Source organism: Dermacentor albipictus, chromosome 9 (genome assembly GCF_038994185.2).
Source record: "Dermacentor albipictus isolate Rhodes 1998 colony chromosome 9, USDA_Dalb.pri_finalv2, whole genome shotgun sequence".
In the NCBI taxonomy this organism is placed as follows: Eukaryota; Metazoa; Arthropoda; class Arachnida; order Ixodida; family Ixodidae; genus Dermacentor; species Dermacentor albipictus.
In genome coordinates this window covers 5,196,890-5,211,576 of record NC_091829.1, presented here as the reverse complement: position 1 = coordinate 5,211,576, position 14,687 = coordinate 5,196,890, and the positions used below count along the sequence as shown (strand labels likewise).

At 44.1% G+C, this 14,687-nt stretch overlaps 1 protein-coding gene across 16 annotated transcripts in view; it reads left to right on the top strand.

Moving 5' to 3' along the window:
• The first annotated feature begins 20 nt into the window (after nucleotides 1–20).
• LOC139049453 (uncharacterized) overlaps nucleotides 21–14,687 on the top strand; it is a 49,928-nt gene continuing 35,261 nt past the window's right edge. For 2 of the 16 annotated variants that reach the window (XR_011508301.1, XM_070524887.1), the window contains exons 1-4: nucleotides 41–297; nucleotides 4,304–4,350; nucleotides 6,310–6,432; nucleotides 8,368–8,655. Coding sequence is in view for 7 of the 16 variants with exons in the window: in XM_070524887.1 (XP_070380988.1) it covers nucleotides 6,391–6,432; nucleotides 8,368–8,655 (330 nt within the window). In the remaining 9 variants the exon portion in view is untranslated. Of the gene's footprint in view, nucleotides 298–4,303; nucleotides 4,351–4,396; nucleotides 6,433–6,744; nucleotides 6,839–8,367; nucleotides 8,656–14,687 lie in introns of those variants that run through there. The other 14 variants (XR_011508309.1, XR_011508310.1, XR_011508304.1 and 11 more) reach the window with 14 other exon arrangements.

Sequence of the window (14,687 nt, the reverse complement as noted above, 5' to 3'; positions counted from 1 at the left end):
CGGTCATTTGCGGAATCGCCAGTTCACGGGATTGGCCAGTCGTTTCAGCGGGTGCGAGAGAGAAAATCTGGGGGCGTTTGCGCCTTAAATTTCTCCCTTTACCTAGGTACCACGGCGGAGCAGTTTCTTTGCTCGTTCTGTCCCTAGGCGTGCCTTGGCGTGGAGGCATTTTGCCATGTGTCGGCTGGCGATCCGTGCGTCGTGTACAAGTTTTCCTCGTGCGTCTCCTTGGGTGTTGCTGGCACAGTGCACTGGCGCGAACGATTGTTGTCGTTTGGTCAGTGGTCTCCCGTGAAGGCGAGTATGATATGGCGTTGCCCTGTCACTACCAGTGTCACACGTATACTTCTGATCGCGATCGGCACCGATCCGGATCGAAATTCTCGACTGTGATTGGGTCTCTCGCTCATTTTGTCCAAAGGAGGCAATCACGACCGCGAAATTCGATCAGGATCGGGCGTGATCGCGATCAGCGGTGAGCCAGAACACAAGATACACACACAGCGCACACTGTCAACAATTTCATTGCGAAAGCATTGCGACCTTTGAAGATTAGAGCATGGCACTAGTCACTTGATAGATATAGCATATATTACATATATAGCAAAATATATAGCATCTTTACAGTTTGCCCTGTGTGCGCGTTTTCGTTCCTTGCTTGTGCCTCTGTCACACTGGTATCTTACCGTCCTCGCGAATTTTTCCATGCGTCGAACGCTTCGAGAGGGCTCAGTTGCGCATTATTCAATTGCCATAATTTAAACTTTAAAATACTACTACCTTGTAGCGTGGGGTCCTTTTTTTCACGTTTCTGTGTCTTCGTCCGCTTCCGCTGCTGCCTTAGTATGTCAAACGGCAAACTTCTGACTGCTGTTGCAGAAGTCTTGGCGTCACAAGTTGGCGGCTGGACGTAATAATATTTATTTTAAGTCCAGCACGCTTAGGCCTCCGCCACTCCAATCTACGGACTATCCTGCTTCCAGCTTTGATCTCCCCACTACCCCTAGGGTGCCCTGGGGATCCTGCGCCGCCTGCTTTATTATAACCTCAGGTCCTCTCCTGAGGCCTCCGGTTGCATGTGCCCTCCTGGAGCAGTGCTTGTAAAAAATCCAATCTATCGTCGCGACTTAAAAAGCGACCTGCGACTTATACTTATACAACACCAGTCAGAACCTTGCCTGTCGAACCAAGTCATTCTCACCTAATTATTTAAATGATTAAGCGACTTCTGTAGGTGTCGGTCAATGTCATATTAAGCGACTGGTGAATTTGTTCTCTTTACTGGACGGATCCTGCATCTCGGCATGTATTTTGTAGCTGTGTATTCGTATAGATGTAGGAGCTCGGTGGGAGATCTATCAGTGCAGGCAGCATGTGCTAACACCATGTGGCAGATACTGCTTGATAATTTCTAGTATATCATACCCGCGCGCAGCTATCATGTGCGCCACAGCCCTTATAAGTTATTTGGCTCAGCCATAAGTTCCAGCTTTGCTCCGACACCACTTAAGTGCTGGTTTCCCATGTCTGTCTGTCCACCCAGTTCTTTAAGCTGACAATGGCCGCTGTCATATTAATTTTCATTTTTCGTTGCCAGGATCGTGATCCCCAACTTCACATTGCATTGGCGCAAATAATAAGAAAACTTTGACCACTATTGTCACCACTTTGATTAAAGTTCAGGTCCTTGCAATAATGTGCATTTCACTGTTCAGTGAAAAAGCGCTGAACAGACTTGAGTGCCCGACTATAGACATCCTACACCTAAGTTCTCTCTCTTTCACTCCCCATTCCCCTCCCCACATGTAGGGTAGCAAACTGGACTCAGTCTGGTTAACCTCCCTGCCTTTCCGTCTTCCCTTCTCTCTCTCTCTCACTGTTCAGCTACCCACAGCACTAGCTATTAAGCACTTTTGCTCCATTGTATATCTGTCATGAAAAACTAGCATCAACATACATAATTACGGACGCTATGATTCAATTATGCACTCAGCATCTCTGTAAACTTGCAACATTCACCCTCTCAAGCATAAAGCGCACTCTCAAGGGCCATCATAAAACAATATCTATACATTTCTTTTCTTGGTAGTTCTTTGAAAGTATATTTTTTTTACTAGAAGGTTGGTAACAATGAGCACCTCACCGTCATGGGCTACCAGTTTGGTGCAATGTCCCACTCATTATAAAAATCTTATACTAGATGGATCGTCATTTGAAGAAAACCAATTCTTTAACAAATGGTCCATTCTGCGTTATGGTTCTACCTACCTGTCTTCTACAAGCAATGCATTCACATATGAAAGAACTGTATATAATGATAGTGATGAAGCAGTGCATCTGAAATAACCTTTGACATCATCACAGGAACTTGGAAACAGGTACCACATAGTGATAACTTCGATAATCATTAATCATGTCTTATACATGGCTGGACATGTTTTCGTTCGCTTCTGGCCTTCCTTGGGTCACATGATATTTTCTGTACCTCACAATGAGACCTTGAAGCATAGGCATCTAAGGCTTTCACCTTAAAATGGAAGGACGCAAAATTGATTGCTTCAGTGTTGCTTCCCCTGAAAATGAACTACTTGTACTTTGTTTAATTTATTCACTTGAGAAATGCACATATAATACCATCCATATTAACATAGCAGCATAGGCGGAGACTATGTGGGGGGCTCTGGGGCCCGAGCCCCCTCCGGAGATTTCCCGGGGGAAGGGGGGGGCTGAGCCCCCCACCCTAGGCGAAGCCGAAGCCTCCCTCCCCCTTCCCCCCCACACACACACCTAAAGTGCCAATACCAGTGCTTTGTCACCCACATCATTTGAGGTTTCTTTTCACTTTCCTCGACTTTTTCCCTTGAAATTTTACTGAGGCTAATAGCTTACTGCATCCTTGTTGGCGCAGACTTGAACGGCTTTTAATTAATATTTTCGATTATTTCTGCAAAAAAGAATGTTAAATTATGCGGTTTTATTTGCCGAAACCACGATCTCATTGTGAGGCACCGCATAGTGGGGGACTCCGGAAACTTGGACCACGGGGGGCTCTTTAACATGTACATAAATCTAAGTACATTGGTGTTTTCACATTTTGCCCCCATCGAAATGCGGCCGTCGTGGCCGGGATTAGATGTGGCGATATCGAGCTTAGCAGCCATATTATCTCGAGCTTAACATGAGATAACATGGCTGTTAAGCTTGAGATCTCGCGATCTTGAGCTTAACACCATAGCCACAAAGCAACCACGGCGGGTCACTTTATTTCTTCAAATCCTGACAATAGGGGGACACGGCCATCAGAAGCACTCGCGGTGGCTGCCTTATCCATACTTTCTCACTTCAACATTATTTTAAATTTCCACTGTAAACACCATGCACATATGCAATATATTTAAATATACACACAGGACAAAGTTTATAATATTTTTGAAAGAGATGGAGGCAGCCAATCAAGAATTATTTATAACGGTATGGATAGCCTATGTCTAGAGAATGAATATGTTGTATGCTCACGACGCTTCAAATTGTTTTGCGTGCTTTTTTGATCATGAATGAAACCTATAAACTTCACTGACTCCGTCAGCAGACTCTTTTATCAACGGCGTATGAAATGCACGTGAATGTTGTGTGTCTCGGTGTTGCTTCTTTTTACAGTAAGTAATGTCAACGACTCATGAAAAAAAGAACATTTCTAATAACTTACAACATTTATTACGGATGGTAACATCATCACTTACATGCAAACTTAAATATATAGAGTGTCCCAATTAATTATAATGCACCAAGATTTAAAAAGAGAGCAATGCTTTACTCGAAGAAAACCTAGCGAATATTGTTTACAGTACATTGCAGTAGCTGCTAGTAATTTTTTCGTTACAGATTTAATTTGATCATTTAATTAATTATCTAAGTCGACATGTACTATCCTAATTATCAAATTATAAATGAGGCATCTAAAGGCACAGCCAAGGGACATCTAACTGCGATATTTTCAGCGACGTACTAATTGCGTACAAATTTTTTATGATAGATAAATAAACCCTGTGAAATATGGAGGATACCACATGACTGTGCTCCCACTCGCATCATAAAGCAGCGCCCTCGAACATGCTCCCTCTGAGTAATCCAGGATGAAATAAAGGAAATAAAGAAAAATATTGTGATCGACCTAATGCCTCATCTGCCGCATCCCTGCTGAAGTAACACGTCTCGTTTGGTGTTACCTGGAAAAAAGTTGTGATAGCTGTTGTTTTAGCGTAGATAAAGTGCACGGATTTTTTTTTTTTTTTTTTTGCTGCAGAACCTGTCACCACAAAAGTGAATTGACGTCAGTGCAAAGATTTAAAGGTACGTTTTGTTCCATCCCATTTGCCATGTGTTTCTCTAATGAGCACCCAGTAAGCATGATCCTCGCCTTGGCATCTGCAAATGGCAACAAGAGGAAGACTGCAAATATGTATATCACTAATGGAAGTGTGGCGGTAAACCAAATGCATCGACTATCATCAGAAGTTGTGAAAACCTGAGACAAACCGGCAGCTTCAACAAACCGGCTGAAGACTCCACGTTTGAGTCCTAGCCTACGCAGGGATGTTCTAGCATTTATGGCCTCAAATCCTCATGCTAGCATGCGGAACGTGGCCGCCCAGGTACCAATTTCCAAGTCAGTTTGGAGAATTCTAAATGACAGCCTTTCACCCGTCCCACCTTAACCAGCAACAATGCTTGGAAGATAGGGATCCGTAGAATCGTTTAAATTTCTCGCAAAAGCCCATGAGTCATCATACCTTTTGAGCAACATCATGTGCACAGATGAAGCCAATTTTCGCCGAAACGCCTAGGTACATTTGCATAATGCGCACTAGTGGAGGGACTCCAATGCACGCTGTGTGAAGTGCAATAGGCACCAGTACCAGTAGTTGCCCAAATTGTGATTCAGAATTTATGCTGGTGCTATGATCGGTCCCATCTTCTTTGATCACATACTCACTGGACAGTGTTACATCAACAAAATCCTTGAAGGAGTGGTGGATGAGTTTCTCTGTGAAGTCCCGCTGTCACCTCTTCCGCTTCTGTGGTATCAGCAAGATAGGGCACCCGCACACAGCAGCAGCCAAGCACGAAACTGGTTGGATGCGACTTTCAATGCGCAATAGATTGGAAGGCACAGGCCTGTGAATTGGCCCGCTAGGTCATGTGACCTCTCTCCACTCGATTTCTTTCTTTGGGGTTATTTATGTGAATGATCTTGCTTACGTAATTGAGATAGAGTCAGATTAGTTCAAGGCAAGGATAACGGATGTCTGCCGTAGAACTCCGGCGTCGGTCATCAAGAAAGCCACTGAAGATGTTTCATATTTAAAACAGCACCAAAATACACGGACAAGGAAGGACACAGAACGAGCGCTGACTGCCGACAACACCTTTATTGAAGTGTGCACAAATATATACAATTCGCAATGGGCATAAAGAGAGTAAAAGAAGAAAGGCAAGGCGAGTCATTGTCGTTCAACTCCTGCTGCGCATGCGTCAATAACATTAAACTTGAGCAAGGTTAGTGACATGTTAGTCGCACATTCAGCCACACAAACTATAAACAAAAATACTAGTGACCTATTTCACTAAGTGCCCCTTAATTCATAGAATAAGGGTTCTCTCTTCTTTAACATGTCCAGCCTGCTCAATTGTTAGCGGCGGTGTGGTGTACAATCTTTACAACGAAGTGACCAGTATTACGAACGATTTTGGAGGTCCCAGGCACTTTCTTATGTCTTTGACTGTACATGTCAATGCCCATGTATCTGTAACCCTGAAGGTCCAAGCCAAGTAGGTCCACTTGCTAAGTTTCTGTTACTGAGTAAGATGCATGCTAATCCCATTTTTTTTAAGACTTGCATGCCAAAGAACCAGCAATAAGTGCAACATTTTTGCTCAAAGTATAGATCAGAAGACACTTCTTGAAGCAAACCAGCTTGGTGCCTTTGTACAAATGCTGCTTAGTCACTAAAAGTCGTACCATAACATGTTTGAGGAAAATCGATTAGAACATTGATGCTTTAATGCAGTGCTGCTGTCGTGCTTAACACCGCACTGTAAGTCAATTAGAACGCAGTATTTTCTCATTCCAGTTACAGTGGAATCTTGCTAATCCCAGTGGTTCTGAGGCACCACAATGCATTATTGCTGTAAAAATTTTGCAAAGCCTTTGCCAGTAGGCATTGAGCTGTCATGCTCATTTCAATATGCCTTTGTCTTCTTCACAACCTTGTGTTATACTGTGAGATGTGGATCCTTCAAATATTACAGGAACTTGCATGGCTTGTGTACAGGATACAACATTTCTTGGGAGTGTTCTCAGCCTAGGTTGTGAAAGACTGCTTTAAACTCATGGGGACAACTGAGAGTGACAAGAGGCATTATTTTGTTGAGGTAAGCAATCCTTAAGCTAAACCAAGAGGTAGTATGCATGATTGGAACTGAACTTTCATATTGAGTGAGCAATCCTCTAGCAGCACTGGCACGATGCTTAGATCTCTGTGCTTCGTGCAGTTCTTTTTCTTTGCCTTGTTGTTGCCACAGTGTTTCACTTTCCTGCATTCGTGTCATTGACTCTTGCTAAGCTTGTGCAATTTTTCCTCCATGCAAGCATGGACTGATTTATCTTCTGTTTGGGAAACAGTCATAATTTGTCCAGTGACCCACTGGGCTATGTGAATAATGTACACAATGATACCATTTCAGACTTTTCAATCATCATGATGTCGATGGCACTGTCTTCAAAAATCACCATTGGATTGCCCCTCTTCAGCGGGCAAGGCAGCAGCAGCACCAATAGGTGTGGTACCATGATAATGCTTACTGCATATGTTCTGACCATCCCTTCATTGCTTCATAGCTTCATTGCCCACATAGTCGGTGCCTTAATTTTATTCCTACATATGCCCAGGTGGTGTCCCAATCCTGTAGCCCTCTGGTGAGCGGGGATATTGAGATGAACCATCGCCCTATTAGACCAACTAAATGTCCACAGGATAAAAATTGTAATCTTGGTCCCCCACTTGATTAATGGCTAATGTCATGACTATTGTAGGGTTGATAGCTCAGATATGTTGAAATAATTTTTGCTCTTCAAAATGAGAAAACACGACATTGCTGAACTGTGGCTGTTCGTCAACTCTTGATATTAAACAATAAAAAATCTTACCGCCCTCAAATAGTTTGTGCGCGGTTTACAAGCTGGAACATACATTCAACAAACTTTCTCCTCAAAACTTAATAACCGCTTCTCAGAATTACAATATTGAAAATTGTTCATGGCAGAACAGCTCTTTTTGCATCATTTTGTGGAGTCTTGATAACAGCAATCCCTTGCTATTGAAAGTTGTAACATTCTTTTCATTAACAGTGAAGTTCGAATTCTTTCAAGTCCTTTTAAATAAAAAAAAAATAGGAGGCTTGGGACATATTGTGATATAGGGCCTATGCAGGCATTTTTAAACTACTGGAATAACAAGTTAACATTCACGAATGCTTGTACTGAGAAAAAGGTACTGAGTTCGATTTATCTAAGCAGTGGTTCATACACACCTCTAACACCACCCCAGGAGGAGCCAAACACTGCCAAACTTTTTCCAATATAACCCCCCCCCTCCCCCTCCTTACTTTCTCCCGCACGCAAGAGGTATTTGCCAAATGCCAGTTAGGTCAGAAGAGACAAAATAGAAAGGTGTCTTTTTGCACCTCTTGTTCATCGAGCAATGTTTAAGAAAAAATGAGGACATACAAGGCACTGTTTCCAACTAAATTTTTTATCCAAGAAAACCAATATACAGTAAACTACCACTTGAACGTCACTTGAACAAATTATTCAGCTGTACGAACTTTTTTATATCCCCCATCGAAACGCCATTCAACCCAATGCAAATGCCTTTCAGTTTAACAAAATTCAGTACAGTGGCATTTCACTTCTGTGAACATATTCTGCTACATCATCATCATCATCATAATTTTTATTTTCACCACTGGATACAAGGTGAAAAAGGGAGAGCCGGAAAAAAAGCCGAATTCTCTTCGGCTTGACAAAGTTCCGGTCTCCCAGACAGGCACGGAAGCAGCTGGTGTAGCAATACAATTACGGATAAAGTGTGGATATAAGAGTTTTTAAGCGCAAATACATATAGAAATTTTCATGTTATTACATGGAAACTAGTTGTAATACAGTTGTGTCAAATGACTCCCAGTATACAATTATAATCTGTTATCTTGCATATTATTATTTAACACAGGCTCAGTTGCATATATCATAGTGGACTTGGAAGCACCAAACGAGCGCGGATGCTGATCAAATTTTTTCTGATCGCACAGATCGTGCTGTCGAGGACTGGATTCGTCGACGCAGGGTCTGAGCATGCGCTGCATCAGGCCTATCTACTGCTACCTCTGGCTGTCTGCCCTGCTGGCTTCATCGGACGAAACAAGTCGCAGGAAGCTGTACCACGTGCACTGCACTGGGACCACCTGACCAGCACGGTGACGTCGACAGAGACACCATGGCACCCGGATAAAAGCAGCAGCCTTTTCGACGTTACCTTCAGTGGACTTGGAAGCACTGAACGAGTACGGATGCTGATCGAATTTTTTCTGATCGCGCAGGTTAGTGACCAGCATTTAGTCTCTTCAACTAGAGACAATGACGTAACGTTAATGGTGCTCCCAAGTCCACAATCCTGTGTTGCTATTTTGCAAGATTGTTTTAATGTTGTCTGCTTAATGTTACTAACATTCGGAGACGTTGAACAAAATCCAGGTCCTGGCTCTGATTCAGATGAATGTTCGCAGCGGGAACTAATGAAACGCATTCTAAGAGAACAAAAGGAAACGAACAAAACACTGAAACAACTGTCTTCAAATATCAAGCACGTGGAGACAATAGTTGCAGATTTGCAAGAAAGAATGACAGTTATTGAGAATGAAAGGGGATTATGGAAAGAATGCGAAGACAAGATAGTACACTGCGAGGAATCTTGTAAATCTACCATGACGCAAGTAGAATTTCTGGCATCGAAGGTCGATGATCTAGAAAATAGAAGTAGGCGGAATAACCTAGTAATTTATGGATTAAGAGAGAGCTCTGCTGAAGATGTTAAAACACTTGAAGAAGAAGTGCGAGACGGTATATTTAGGAAGATCCTAGGAATAGAAGTTAACTCAATAGAACGACTTCACAAAATTGGTACAAAGCAAAGCCAAAGGACACGCCCTGTTATTATCAGGCTATTCAACTTCGCTGAGAAAAACAAAATATTATCAAGCTGCTTCAAGCTGAAAAACACCCAGATTTCAATATCCGAAGATTTCTCAAAGAAAGTATGCGACACACTTGCTAAATTATGGCGTTCTGCAGTAAGTGACAAGGCGAAAGGGGCAAAGGTATCTCTGGCATTTGATAAACTAAAAATAAATGGCAAAACCTTCATATGGAATGAGTGTGAGGACAGAAGAATTGAACTATCTAAACCGATAACTTCTGCACATGCTGGCTCAGCAGCTCGCGATTGCACGTGACAACAATGTACGAAATGTATCAGAGTGTTATCACTGAATGCGCGCAGCGTAGTCAATAACTTCAGCCTACCTGAAAGCATAGTTGCAGCCCATCACCCACACGTTATAGTCATCACGGAAACCTGGCTTCACGAAAGCGTCCAGGATTCCGAAGTGTTTCCGCCTTATCGGCTCATACGGAAAGACAGAATCGCGGGGGGGAGGTGTTGCTGTCGCAATTAAATCTAACATAAAATTCACAGTTTTAAACAGCATACCTGACCATGAAAGCGTATGGTGTAAACTTACATTTAATGGAAAAAGCATATTTCTGGGTGGCCTATATCGACTTCCGAATGCGCCCCCTGTATACCTAGACGTTATGCACAATTACATTGCACAACACACTAATTCACGTTCCAATATTATCATCACAGGTGATTTCAATTTACCAGGAATCAACTGGTCTAATCTTTCGCACAACAGCTGTGACGCAAAAAGTGCTGAATCTCTGTTGTTCATGTCATTTACCTTTTCTCTAGACCAGCTAGTTTCCGAACCGACTAGAATAGCTGGTCCGTCATGTTCTGTGCTTAATCTGATGTTCGTAAGCAGTCTATTTCAAAATAACACATTAAACGTTGAAAATAGCATTTCGGACCATAAAATGATTGTATTCTTCTGTCCAATTTTAGGAAACCATGAACGCGTTAAGCCATCGATTGCTGTTATCAGGGATTACTCAAGAGCGGATGACAATGCTATCTCAGAATATTTAAACGCCTGCTTTCTGCAGTTTTCATTACTTCATGACGTAAATTAATTATGGTTATGTTTTAAGCGTATTGTGCACTTTTGTGAAGAAAACTACATTCCCTCCAGAAAGAAACGAGTGAACAGAGAACATCCTTGGGTATCGCGCGAAGTAATATATTTAAAACGAAAAATTAAGAGGAAGCGCAGAAAGAAAACCACACGTGACCTTCAAGATCTCATACGCTTACTACAATATAAGATCCATATGGCCAAGGAGCGTTTTTTTCACTGTTACTCTGCCTTCTTACCTGACGAATAAACCACAAAAATTCTGGCGCTACCTATCGAGGGAGCGGCACACCGTATCGCAGATTACTGTTTCGAACGAGACAGTTGTTCAGCCTGACGTCATAGCAAGCAAATTTAATGAATTTTTTCAATCTGTATTTAACAGAACTACCTTTAACGGTCCCTCTCCACAGTATCAGTTCGAGAATCCAATGCCTGAAATAGATATTGACCTACAAGGAATTTTTTTATTCTTACAAAAACTGGATGTAAAGAATCCCTGTGGCTCTGATCTTATATCAAATGCTTTTTTGCAAAAACATGCAGTTTGGACGTCAAAATACTTACACGTAATTTACAGGCGATCTTTGGAAACTTCAGTGATACCTGATGACTGGCGAAGGGCCAAAGTAATACCTGTGCACAAATCTGGCTCTAAACTCGACGTAACTATAGACCTGTTTCATTAACATGTACATCCAGTAAATTGTTCGAACATATTATTTATAAGGCCATAATATTGCACTTGGAGAATAATAACCTACAATACAGCCGGCAATATGGATTCTGTTCAAGTCTAAGTACTATTACTCAGCTGAGTTAACCCATGATGTAGCTACATCAATAAATAACAGAAGCCAAATAGATGCCATTTTCTTAGATATTTCAAAGGCCTTTGATGTTATTCCTCATCCAGATCTTATTACTAAACTAATTGCCATTGGTGTACACGAGAAAACAGTATCGTGGATCAAGAACTATCTCGAAAACCGAAAGCAATGCGTAGCTGCGAATGATATTACATCTGATTACATCAACGTTTTTTTTCTGGTGTTCCGCAATGCTCGGTTCTTGCGCCCCTCCTATTTCTGATCTACATCAATGATATTCGTTCATGCGTTCAGCCGCCTATTCAAATGCGCCTATTGGCCGATTAACGCGTAGTGTACACAACAGTGAATACTGTAGCATGGCTGAATCTGCAGTCGTCACGGTGCACCAGTAATCCCGTGATCTGTTACGTCACGTAGGCTTCACTATATATGTAACTTGCGCAACCGCAATAAGGTTGTTGCTCACCCAACTGCTGGCCTGGCTACATGGTAGCAGCGGTGGCAGCGAAACCCAGCCAATATGTCGATGGCGTCCGCGCTACTACCGCCCCCGAAGCCTATGGATCCGTCGCACGACCCTTGGATTGCCTGGAAAACTTGGAAAAGTGAGTTTCTGCTGTTTTCCATTGTTACGCAATTGAACAAGCAGCCAAAAGACGTTCAAGCAGCCACGTTGCTAGTTACCATAGGCGAAGAGGCTAGGAAGTCGTATAGTACCTTCAAGTTCGATGAAGCGGAAGACAGGAATGACGTTGAAGTTCTGATTAAGAAATTTGAGGATCATTACAAGCCTGCAACGAACTTAACATTCCAAGAATTCCGTTTCGGTTCAAGGAACCAAAAAGAAGGCGAGATGTTTAACGAGTGGCTAACAGAACTGCGTGTGTTAGCGAAGAACTGTGAATTTGGGGACGCACCAGTGATCCCGTGATCTGTTACGTCACGTAGGCTTCACTATATATGTAACTTGCGCAACCGCAATAAAGTTGTTGTTCGCCCAGCTGCTGGCCTGGCTACAAATACCAGAGAGGATCAGGTAAAACTAAATGATTCGTTAGCTGCTGTACAAAATTGGTGCAACATTTGTGGTGTGACGAAGAAGATCGGCAGGCTGAAAAGTCCCGTTGCCATCGCATGGCACGTACCCAGTTCGTTCGCTGGCTGCGCCCTACCTGCTGGTGCTGAGTTTGTCGCTGCTGCTCTACGAGCCGAATAAACCCCCTTTACAATTGGTGGAGGTGCTGGGTACGTGCCACGCGATGGCAACGGGGCTTTTCAGCCTGCCGATCTTCTTCGTCACAATCACCTACTCACGTCTCCGCCAATCTTGTGGCATTTTGATCCCAGCGCACCTACAGAACTTCACACTGACGCCAGTGGTGTCGGCCTTGGTGCCGTGCTCGCACAACGCAAGAACACTAATGCCGAATACGTAGTCACCTATGCCAGTCGTGCCCTCACGAAACCTGAGGCCAATTCCTCAGTAACAGAAAAAGAGTGCCTGGCTATCGTATGGGCTCTTCAAAAATTTCGTCCATATGTCTACGGTCGATGCTTTGATGTGGTGACGGATTATCACACTCTTAGCTGGTTGTCCAACCTAAAAGACCCATCGGGCCGCCTCGCTTGGTGGGCCCTCCGAATCCAGGAATATGATATCCGTGTCGTTTATCGCTCTGGACGCAAACACGCTGACGCCGATGCCCTCTCGCGCTCCCCAGTGACTTCAGACAGCAGCACTTCTACCGACAGACATGACATCTCACCACTTGACATCCTGGACATGGCATCGGAGCAACAAAAAGACCCATGGATCGTCATGGTGTTCGACTTTTTGTCAAATCCTCCGGCAACTTCGGCACCTCGAGCGCTACGCCGACAGGTGCAGCATTTCACAATCCGGGATGGACTTTTATACCGCCGCAACTACCACAATGACGGCCGCAAATGGCTTTTAGTAGTACCTCGCCACCTACGACAAGAGTTCTGCTCCGCTTTTCATTCTGACCCACAGTGTGGTCACGGCGGAGTGTCAAAAACTTGCACACGGCTTTGCCTACAATATTATTAGCGAGGGATGTACACCTTCGTCCACAAATATTTACGCTCCTGCATTGCCTGCCAGCAATGCCAATGTGTCCCGCATCTCTCCACCGCATCTCTCCAACCACTTCCCTGCCCAGCTCAGCCATTTGACCGTGTCGGCATTGATATCTATGGGCCTCTTCCATCTACTGGCGCGGGCAACTGATGGATTGTTGTCGCCGTAGATCATTTGACACGGTATGCTGAAACCGCCGCCTTGCCTGCCGCATCAGCAAAAAACATCGTCTCGTTCATTATAAACAACTTCGTTCTCCGCCATGGCACACCATGTGAACTGTTGAGCGATCGGGGCTGCGTATTCCTCTCAGATGTCCTGCAGTCACTCTTATCTGAATGCCAAATTATTCACCGCACTACTACTGCTTATCATCCACAGACCAATGGCTTAACAGAACGATTCAACAGAACTCTTGGTGACATGCTATCAATTTATGTTGCATCTGACCACTCCAACTGGGACCTTGTACTTCCGTTCGTCACTTACGCATATAACACTGCCTCTCAAGCCACCACCGGATTCTCACCATTTTTTCTGCTTTACGGCCGGCCGCCATCCCTCCAGCACCATTGATACGGTTCTCCCGTACCGGCCGGACCCTGCTGAATGCTCACCTGTTTCTACGGTTGCTCAGCACGCCGAGAAATGCCACCAACTAGCCCGTTCGTTGACGTCTGCTCAACAGTGCCGCCAAAAAGAATGCCATGACCTCAATCCTCCCCCTCACCCCTTCCCCGTCGACTCACTCGTGTGGCTTTGGGTCCCGCCTGTTGCTGCTCCTGGCTTTTCGTCCAAGCTCCTCCCGAAGTACCACGGGCCCTACTGCGTAGTTGCACAAACATCACCAATGAACTACGTGGTCGAACCCGTATCGCCATCTTCCGATCTGCGTCGTCGGGGGCGAGAGACTGTGCACATTGACCGGCTGAAGCAGTATTACGATCCGCCCACCTCTTCCTAGGTCGCCAGGATGGCTACTCTTCAATTCCGGGGGTGATTGTGACGAAGAAGATCGGCAGGCTGAAAAGCCCCGTTGCCACCGCGTGGCACGTACCCAGTTCGTTCGCTGGCTGCGCCCTACCTGCTGGTGCTGAGTTTGTCGCTGCTGCTCTACGAGCCGAATAAACCCCCCTTACAGGGGGATGAAACTGAATGCATCAAGAACTACCAGTATCTCCTTCACTCACAAGAAAAATGCGCTTCAGTTTACATACACAATAAACAATATATCACTAAGAAAATACGAGGAGGTCACATATCTCGGGGTCACTCCTACAATGAAATTAGATTGGGAAACTCATATAAATAATGTGTATGACAAGGCCCTAGGTAAACTACATTTCTTGAGAAGAAAAGTTAGAAACACACCTCCTAGTGTT